The sequence below is a fragment of the Microtus oregoni genome, unplaced genomic scaffold (assembly GCF_018167655.1).
Source record: "Microtus oregoni isolate MIOR12 unplaced genomic scaffold, Mior012 000013F_ref0000133, whole genome shotgun sequence".
In the NCBI taxonomy this organism is placed as follows: Eukaryota; Metazoa; Chordata; class Mammalia; order Rodentia; family Cricetidae; genus Microtus; species Microtus oregoni.
The window spans coordinates 593,155-602,876 of record NW_024543072.1 but is presented as its reverse complement, the minus strand read 5'-3'; the positions used below and the strand labels follow the sequence as shown (position 1 = coordinate 602,876).

At 43.4% G+C, this 9,722-nt stretch overlaps 1 protein-coding gene across 2 annotated transcripts; it reads right to left on the bottom strand.

The window, feature by feature from the left end:
• Window positions 1–304: 304 nt before the first annotated feature.
• LOC121455203 (dual specificity protein phosphatase 12) lies at window positions 305–6,784 on the bottom strand. 2 transcript variants are annotated; one of them, XM_041662813.1, is made up of 6 exons: window positions 6,437–6,784; window positions 3,206–3,319; window positions 2,853–2,971; window positions 2,420–2,516; window positions 1,941–2,124; window positions 305–688 (listed from the first exon to the last, which is right to left on the bottom strand). In XM_041662813.1, exons 1-6 carry the CDS (start codon window positions 6,775–6,777, stop codon window positions 527–529), a joined length of 1,017 nt encoding a protein of 338 aa, XP_041518747.1. In that variant the 5' UTR covers window positions 6,778–6,784; the 3' UTR covers window positions 305–526. The 2 variants fall into 2 exon arrangements, with proteins under 2 accessions (XP_041518747.1, XP_041518748.1); XM_041662814.1 differs by lacking the exon at window positions 1,941–2,124.
• Window positions 6,785–9,722: the final 2,938 nt, after the last annotated feature.

Here is a 9,722-nt window from a genome sequence, read left to right as displayed (position 1 = left end):
ACATGTGTAGGTTCACTAATGTCCCTTAAATGAGACACGGAAATAATTTTTCAAAATACAACAAATTAATCTGCTTTATATTTCTGAAAACCAAAGAATATCTACCTGGATACGGACAACTCAACTTTTTACATACAATTTTATCCATCTAGACTTTAGTATCATACAACCAACATACTATAAAGCACAACTTTACATGTGTAAGAGGTCCCAGATATAGGTCAGAGGTAGAATGTTTACCTAGCATGCTTAAAGCATGGGCTAGATCCAAAAAGCACAAAAGCTTAAAACATGTAACAGGGCATCTGATTATAAAAGATTTTAATATCAAATCAAATGTACACGATTGCCTGGATTGCCCAGTGAAGTAATGTATATGCATCATACATCATGTGATAAACTACCAACACGTATCTGCCACATTAACTACCTTTGGACACTAAATAAAATTTTGGCCTCTGCTATGAAAGATAATGATCAAAAGAAATACATTTCATCGGGTTTTATTCCAAACTGTGTCTCAAGTTCATAGTTTCCTTGTTTGTGATCCCAGAGCTGGCAACGTTTTCATTTCATCCACTCTGTTCTTGTGTATTTGGAAAGCAGGGGTTATCCATCGACCACACGAACACTGTTCTCCATACCAGTTGAAGGAACCCAACTTGGCACTGCATTTTGGGCAAAGAAGCTGAAAGAAGCAAATGTGTCATTATATCCATTTTATATTCATCAGCAACTATCTTTGACAATGCAGAATATAAAATAGCTAAGGCATGATTCCTGTTCTCAAAAAAATTGGGTTTTTTTTATTGGTTGGTTAGTTAGTTTTGATTTTGGTTTTTCGAGATAGGGTTTCTCTGTGTAGCCCTGGCTGTCCTGGAACTCGCTCTGTAGAGTCTCGAGATCCGCCTGTCTCTGCTTCCCCTGTGCTGGGATTCAAGGCATGTGTCACCATCAAGGAACTTGTAATCTGGGTTGATCATAAAGTACAACTACCACAGGAGAGGCACTTTCTACTGAAAAGGAGGGACAGGAACCTCAGGATGAAGAGGGAAAGCAAAGCTCAAAGCAACTAAGAATGTTTGTATCAAGGTAACAAATACTTGGCTTCTAGTCGATTATTAACAGGAGTCCAAATCAGGCTCTCATGGTAAAGGATGGAAGTGCACATTCAGATTCTCATCTTCTACTGCTAGCTGGTATCAGAAGCATGCGCGTCAGAGAAATCCAAAAGTACTCACCAAGATTTCTGCACTCTCTCTAATGTTAGCAACAGCATTATCACTTATGTTTAGTGTGCATGGTCTGAGTAGGGATTCTTATTTTTGGTGACCTTATTCATATACTAAAAAGACAGTCCTCAGAATCTTCAGAAGGGAATGGTTGATTACAACACAGATGTTTGTTAGTTTTGTTTTTTTATCCAGACAATAAGATGAGACAACAGGTAAGGACCCTTCGGCCAAGCCCAATGGCCTGAGCTTGGTCCTGAGACCAACATGGTGAACAGAGGAAACCAACTTCCACTAGCTGTTCTCTGACTTCCATGTATGAGTGTGTAGCACCCCAGAACCCCCACAGATACATACAGCCACATACAAAAGAGAGAAGATGTAATACAGATATTAAAAATAATAAAAATGTTTGTTGTTGTGTTGTCTTGAGACAGTGCCTCATGAACATCAGTCAGGATAGACTCAAACTCACTGTGTGCCTGAGGTGCCCCTAACTTCCAACCCTCCTGCCTTAACCTCCAGAGTGCTGGCATTTCAGGCCTGGCCTATGTGATGCTAGAGATGGAATCCAGGGCTTCACGCATACTAGATGAGCGTTCTACCAACTAAGCCACATTCCTCACTCTAAAATACAGTTTAAAGGTGGAGAAGGGAAAAGACTTTAGACGACACAACAAAACTGCAGAAAGAAAATAATGTTCTCACCTGTCCATCTATTACTCCCAACAAAGTCGACTCCATCCACTGTACAGGTTCAATGAAGTAAGATGTACACTGAGCCTGACTCCCCATAAGTACCAAAGACGGTGTCGTTCTCTTGTGAGCAAAGGCTATTGGCCCGCTTCCTTCACTATGATCCAAAATACTAGAACTTCTAAATAAAGATCGCCTGCAAAACCACCAAAGACAAAAGCATTAACGATTTCCAAAGGATGAAAACAAAGATGAAATGTACAATATTTCTTACAAGCCAAAAGAATACAACATTGAGTATGCCACTCAAAATCTCAATAGCCCTACAATCTGGTTACTAAGTTACATTCTCTCTGAGGCAGGTTTGCAGGTAAAATTTCCATAATATTCAATTAAACAAATCCTTCCTAGAGAGATAAGAAAATAAAACTTGAAACACTTTTGCAACTACCAAGATGATTAAAAATTCCAGAGGATCCAAAATATTTTACCTGCACTTTCTACATTTGTAGAGAATGTCATCTTTTAATCCCTGTGACATGGTGGTTGGGTCAACAGCAAAGAGTTCTTGAGGCAAATTCCGAAGTTCTGCAAGGTAATTTAAATGCATCCAACTATCAACATCAACCTTATAGATTTTCAGACAAAATCCCAATACCAAACTGAGGCGATCCATGCTGAACTCAGAACAAAACTCTCCATGTTGAGAAATCAGGGAGGAAAGCAAGGCGAATAAGCCTTCACTTTAAATGGAACTGCCAGATTTCAATCCCAGCCATTTTTAAACCACGTGACTTTCTGCTAAACAGAGGAAACGGCAGTCTCTGCCTCCCAGTTCTTGAAAAGTAATACAATGCATTTAGTGTCCAAGTAAATGAGACCTCAGCGGAGTGCAGATTCCACCAGTGATCAGTGTTTACCCACCCGGGTACTTCTCGGTGACCTTCTGGAGCCGGTACTGCTTGTAAGCTGCGCTAGAGGTGTCGACTTCGCATCCCATGGCCTCATATAACTTCAGTTGCCCTTCAAATCCCTCATTCATCCTGCAATGAAAAGTGAGCGTGAAGTTGGGCCCTCTTTCAATAAAACCTCAGGACAAAACGAGAACTGGTAACAGCAGCCGAAGAAGATCCTAAGTTTGCTTCTGACCCATGCAAGTGCACTACACATGCACTACACACACACACACACACACACACACACACACACACACACACACCATGCATTCATACAGACTTTAAAGGAAGAGAAAGAAGTGTTACTGTGACAGGACTCACTTGGCTTCCGGCTTGACAGTCTGGAGGCTTTCATAGGCCTTTTCAAAGGTAAGTTGGTCTGTCTTCATTATAAAGGCAGTCACTACAGCAACACTTCGACTGACTCCTGCATGGCTGAAAAAGAGACCTTCAAAATAAAACAGCAAATAGCAGCAATTAAAAATCAAGGGAAAGCCCAGCCCCCATTAATGGTAAAATTTAGGTCCACCTCACTTCTATCTTTTCCTTTCTCATAGTTATAGCAATCTTCCTGTCTCCGCCTCCTACGTGATGGGGTGACAGGTGTGTACCGCTGTGCCCAGATCATTTCCACTTCCACTCCAATTAACCCACACTTCTTAAATACCGCCAACATACAAGCACAGTCATTGATTTCCTTATTCATTTTTAAATTCTGATCAATATGGATGTACTAACTATTCAAAAATAACTACCTTAAAAATTTTAAATGATGTCCTAGCTCCTTTGCTCTTAACTCCAAGTTGTTCCAGATCTGGTCTCATACATCTTTCATCACTACCTCTGTCCCTGTGTCCACCCTTAGGACTACTGCACAAGAGTCCAACAAAACAGTTCAAACCAACCCAGCAGGACTCTCAGGAATCCCCAACACCTATTAAGATTTTCCAGCCTTTTATTTTTGCTGCAATATACGCTGTCAGTTTCCTAGACAAGGCCCAGGAATCCTTCACATCCTAATTCCACCATTCATCAACCAGTCTCCCCAGTCTCCCTCATCCCAAGCAGAGCATAGGAAGATATAGATAGATAAGATAGATAGATAGATAGATAGATAGATAGATAGATAGATAGATAGATAGATCTTGGAGCTGAGGTTCCAGCTCAGAATTAATCCCAGCACCATTTCCAAAAAAAAAGAAATAAAAATAATCTGGTTTTACTCTGCAGTCTTGAGAATGCCAACTGTTAACTTCTCCTACCACTGAAGGGATGCATAGATTATTGCTCAAAACCGACATCATAGTATATACCATATACCATAGTATACACCATAGTATGCATCATAGGATACACCATAGTATACATCACAGTATACATCATAGTATGCATCATAGTATATATCATAGTATACATCATAGTATACCGATTATCTCCGACTAGCAGTAGATGGAGACTTTTTCTTCCTGTTTGCTTCAAGTCCAGAGGTACCAAGGATGAAGAAAATTACTTCTGGTCCTGTCCCTAAATTTTCATTAATTATTGTCAAATAGCAGCGGGAAAAGACAAGCTTGTCAACACACCAAAGCAGACTGCCACACACAGCTGCCTTCTATTTCGATCCGATTCAATAAGCCAAAAAAAATCGTTTATGATTCCCACAGGCTCAACAGGCTTCGTATGTTTCTCAATGGCCACTGAAAACCCATTTACTACACTTCTGAAAATCTGCTGACATTCCCCACTGTCCCCTTCTCCTAATGAAAAGGGATATACAATTCTGAGTCAGGTTGTGTTTTAACTTACTGTAGGTCTGTAGAAAGGAACAACACAAATTACCCTTCAAGTGAGCTTTGTTAGGGGGAGAGCATGGAGATCTCCCTGAGGCGTGATCCTCACTGAAGTGAAAGCGTATAAGGAGAAATCTGGATCATAACAGAGGCAGCTCATGCCAGCCTTGAAGGGAGAAACAGGGCCTCGAAGTCTGGGAAAGGAGTGTTACAGCCGTCATGTATAATGTCGGGGTTCCCAAAGAGAAGAGACTTCTAGTTCAGAGGACAAATGGAATTTCTAACTCTTTGGGTTTTCACGGAAGGAGGCAAGCTCCATAATACGTGGTAACCTATCCTGGCCTGGTCTCCAAAACCAAAAGTCACAAGGCAGAAGGGCCCTACATAAAAATAAAGTTATTTGGGGGTGGGGCAGAGGGGGGTGACAACCTAACCTTGCTCACAGCTGCTAACAGGAGAAAGAGACCTCTAAGTGATATAAGGACACAATTCACATTGTTTCAACTTTCTGTCCCAGAGAGCTGCATGGGGCTGGGGAGTGACTTGATTTCTGGTTGTGATCTCACAGGTTGGGCTTAGTGGCTAATTATTTACAGATTTTTTTTTTAATTGTAATGACTACAGAACAAATGCAAGGTCCTTTTCTCTCAACACTGGTCTCCCCTGATCTGTTTATCATTTCTTCTGCTTCTCTTTCTCCCCACTCACCCCAGGACAAGGCAGAGAGACCAGACCCTCTACTCCAATATTAAGCACAAAGACCAGAATTAAAGACAAACTAATAACACATGCATATAAATACAACCACGCAGGAGGCAGAAGCAGGAGGGTCCCAAGTTCAAGGACAGCCTAGACAAGACAGTAAAACAGCTCAAAAAGAGAGACAGGGAGACAGTAGGCTGTAGCCTTTCTCCAACCTTCTGTGTGAGAACCGGCTGCAAAGACATCCTCTTAAGCCTGGAGCTAGGCCACAGTACTAGAATGTCTGCCTAGCATGCTAGCAAGACAAATCAATTCTCTGATCTACTTAGTCTGATGTATCCTAAGGCCATCAATCCAGAAAGGGCTTTGCCCTACACCCCAGAGGAAGAAGATCAATATGCCTCAGGCCGAGTTACCATCTCACTCCATTGGCATTAGATCACACTTCTTTTGTCCAGTCACATTGCTATATGACTGTCCAGTCTTAATCAAACCAAGCATTTTCCCTTGGTTATGTAAAACTTTGATTAAAAATACTCAGGCATGGTGGCACACTGAAGGTGTGCCAGCGGGTATCTGTGGTTTTGAAGCCAGAGTGGTCTACACAGCGAGTGAGTTCCTCGCCTGCCAGATCTACACCAGTAAGACCTTGTCTCAAAAAAAAAAAAAAAAAAAAAAAAAAAAGCTTATGGTTTTCTTTTGTTTAACCACAGTGACTTTTAGGATAAGAAAGAAAAGTATCACATATTTTCACCCCAATAAATCTAGCTGCACTACATTCAACTCCAAAACTATAGACAGATGAGAGACAGATAAATAATTGGTAGGTAGGTAGATAGAGATACACACACACATACATACATACATTCATACATAGACAGGCTGATGCTGCAAAATGAACCAAACAAAACACGAACCAGGGGCCAGTCTCCAGACCCTCCTCCTTGAGCCATCCTCAAGGATGAGGATGAGGAGCGAGATTATCAGCTTATGACAGCGGGTTCCTCCACTCCTGGGCGCTCTGCAGAAAGGAGGCTTGCCCCTGGCACCTTGCGCTTACCAGTGCACCAACACCGCACGTCCCTCGGCTCGCGACTGGCCGATGAAGGCCACGCAGCGATCCAAGTGGCTGAGCAAGTCGGTCTCGGGTTTGTCCAGCGCCGGCACGAAGAGGCTCCGGAGTCCTTCGAACCCAGCCCCAGCCTGGAAACCCGGTTCCGAGTCTACCGTCAGCACGGCGGTGATGCCGGCCTCCAGCAGGTGGTTTGGTTCCGCCACCGCCGCTGCCCCACCCAGATACAGTCCGGGCCGCACTTCCACCATGTGTCCAGCCGGGCTGGCGGTGCCGGTAGCCGCAGCCTGGCGCTCGCTACCATGGTTCAAACCCCGTTCGTCCAACATGGCGGAACCTGGAAGCCAGGCAGCCGCGGCACCGCCACCGTGTGGCCGGCTAGAGCGGCCTCTGGCTCTCACCAGCCCCTCTGCAGCGCCGTGGGCGGACCGCGGCCAAGGGAAAAATGACGGCTTCTGCGCAAGGTGAAGGGAGGCTTGCTGAAGTGCTAAGCTGCACTCAGCGCAGCTTTCCCCACAACCCTCCAAAGTTCAAGATAGAAAATAAAGTCTCCGTTCATCCATTGCTGGCGGGACTGCAAACTCGCACAGCCACTACGGAAATCGGTGAAGGTGGAAACTGATCTATCTCAAGGTCCAGCAATACCACTCTTGGGTATATACCCACGGGACGACGCTTCATCCTAACCACAGAGACACTTGCCCAACCATGTTCACTGCTGCTCTATTCACAATAGCCAGACATTGGAAACAACCTAGATGTGCCCCGACAGAAGACTGGATAAAGAAAATGTGATACATTTACACAATGAAGTATTACTCAGCTGTTTAAAAAAAAATTGAAACTTGCAGGTAAATAGATGGAACTAAAAAATTATCCATAGTGAGGTAACTCTGACCAAGAAAGACAAATATGGTATGTATTGGCTTATATGTGGATATTAGCTATTAAGTCAATGATAACCAAGCTATGACCCATAGAACCACAGAGGGTAGGTATAGACAAAGGGACTAGGGACTGATAGATCTCCCTTGGGAAAGGGAAAAAGAATAGATAGATGGTCGTGGACGGAGGGGAGGGCTAACACAAAAGGATGAAATGGAGAAGGGGAGGGGAAAGGGGGAAGAGAGTCAAAAATTAAGGGCCATTTGAGGGGTGGTATGAAAACCTAACATAGTAAAAGCTTCCTAACACACAGACACACAGACACACACACACACCAAGGTTATCTAAATGAGATCACCAATTAATGGAGGAGACAGAGTCATAACCTGTCATTTCTTGTCACCAAATGAAGCTTCCAGTACCTGGATTGGGTTACATCTAATTGAGTTGTTGGTCAAAGGGGTCCCATAGGAACCCCCAAACAACTCAAGCTGTTGCCAAGACTGTAGGTTGCCCTCTGCCATCTGACGGCAAGGCTCCATTGTGGGAGGCAACACCTACACAACTCATTGAACATGGAGAAGTCGTGCTGGTGCCTACATAGAGCCTTTACCCCTAAGAGCTGGCTAGCATCTTTGGTACAGGAAAGTATTCTGCATGCTACCAAAAGAGAAATGTAAAGACCAGTTCAGCAACAAATGCTTTGATCTATATGGTATTCCACCTACAAGATATCTTACTGAAATAGTGGCACAAATTTATGGGAGTAACCAACCAACATATGATTTGACTTAAGGCCCACCACAGTGGATGGAACCCATACCCAACACTGAGTGAGTGATCAAGAACCTTAGGTTAGATAGCCCAGGGACCTATGATAAAACCAAATACTACTGTTATAAAAAAGAACAGTTTTATCTTGTTGTGTTTTATTTTATTATTATTCCTTAGAAGCCTGTTTGTTTTCTAAGGAGAAACAGAAAGGGGGTGGACCCAGGTGGGAGGGAAAGTGAGGAGGAACTGGGAGGAATAAAGAGAAAGGAAACCATAATCAGGAGATATTTGTGAGAGAAAAAAAAATTTATTTTCAATAAAATAAAAAAATAGAATATCAATAGAAAAAAAAGTTCCCAGCTATAGGGTAAAAGGGCCAAGGAAAGAACACCCTGACCCTGACTTGACCCTGAGACTAGGGCAAAGGAGAAATACCCTGACCCTGAGTTGACTCCAAAGGTCAGAGTCAAAAGAAAAACAACCTGACCCTGACTCGACCCTGAGACCAGGGCAAAGGAGAAATACCCTGACTTGACCCCAAAGGTCAGAGTCAAAGGCAAAACAGCCTGACCCTGAGTTGACATCAAAGGTCAGAGTCAAGGGAAAAATACCCTGACCCTGACTTGACCCTGACCCCAAGACCAGGGTCAAGCAACAGAATCTCCCCAATGGCTGAGCTTGCCCCAGAGTCTGACTACAGAATCCCACTAATTCCTACGCTTGCCCCAGAATCAGGCCACAAAAATCCCACCAATTCCAGACCACACTAGAAAGCTCCACCCCCCACCCCCCAAGAAACTCTATTTAAACTCTATCTTCTGTTCAGTTCTCTGCTGCTTCCTGCCTAAGGAGAGGCAGCCACCCTCCTAGTTTTTTCTCTTCCAATAACTCTCTTGTGTGAGTTTGAGGTACAACGCTTATGTCGGGTTTCTCAGACTTTAGCATTAATCAGGCAGTGTTAAACCTAAAAACTGTGAGGAGAAAGACCAGATTCCAATTAAAGCAAGCTTTACTTTTGAGGTGTGCCTGGGACCAGCCGGCTGTCTCACCGATGTTGGGGTTTTAGAGAGCAAGCCCAGAAGTGAAGAAGACATGGATTTTATATAGCTCAGGGGTAGGGAGGTGTCAAATGGGGGATTTGGTGGGCAAAATATATGGAGTTACAGGAGCAGAAGAGAAGCATAACAAGTTAGTCCTAACGACCTCCTGAAACAAAGGCATGATTGCCATTCCTGGAACAGGCAGAACAGAACCATGTGTAGCTAAGGTTACAGTTAGAATGTTGTGGAATATTCCTTTACACTGTGTGAAGACATGTCACTGTGATAGGTCTGATAAAAAGCTAAATGGCCAATAGCTAGGCAGGATTTTGGGGTAGAGACAACCCTGGGAAGAAGGGTGGAGTTGCCAGACAGACGAGGGGAAGCAGCATGGGGAGTCTAGAGTAAAGATAACCAGGCCACATAAAAGAATGTAGATTAAAAGATATGCACTAATTTAAGTATAAAGAACTAGTTAGGAACAAGCCTATGCTATCAACCAAGGTTTCATAATTAAGAATAAGTCTCTGTGTGGCTATTTGGGAGCTGGCAGGTGGGACAAAAAAAAATCTACC

Bases quoted from the DNA above. Each gene is read 5' to 3' on its own strand.
- LOC121455203 (XM_041662813.1), bottom strand. From the start codon at position 6,777: ATGTTGGACGAACGGGGTTTGAACCATGGTAGCGAGCGCCAGGCTGCG. The intron at 2,972-3,205 runs GTGAGTCCTGTC...TTTTCATTGCAG, and splicing joins ACTGTCAAGCCGGAAGCCAA to GATGAATGAGGGATTTGAAG. The intron at 689-1,940 runs GTGAGAACATTA...TGCTTCTTTCAG, and splicing joins TGGGAGTAATAGATGGACAG to CTTCTTTGCCCAAAATGCAG.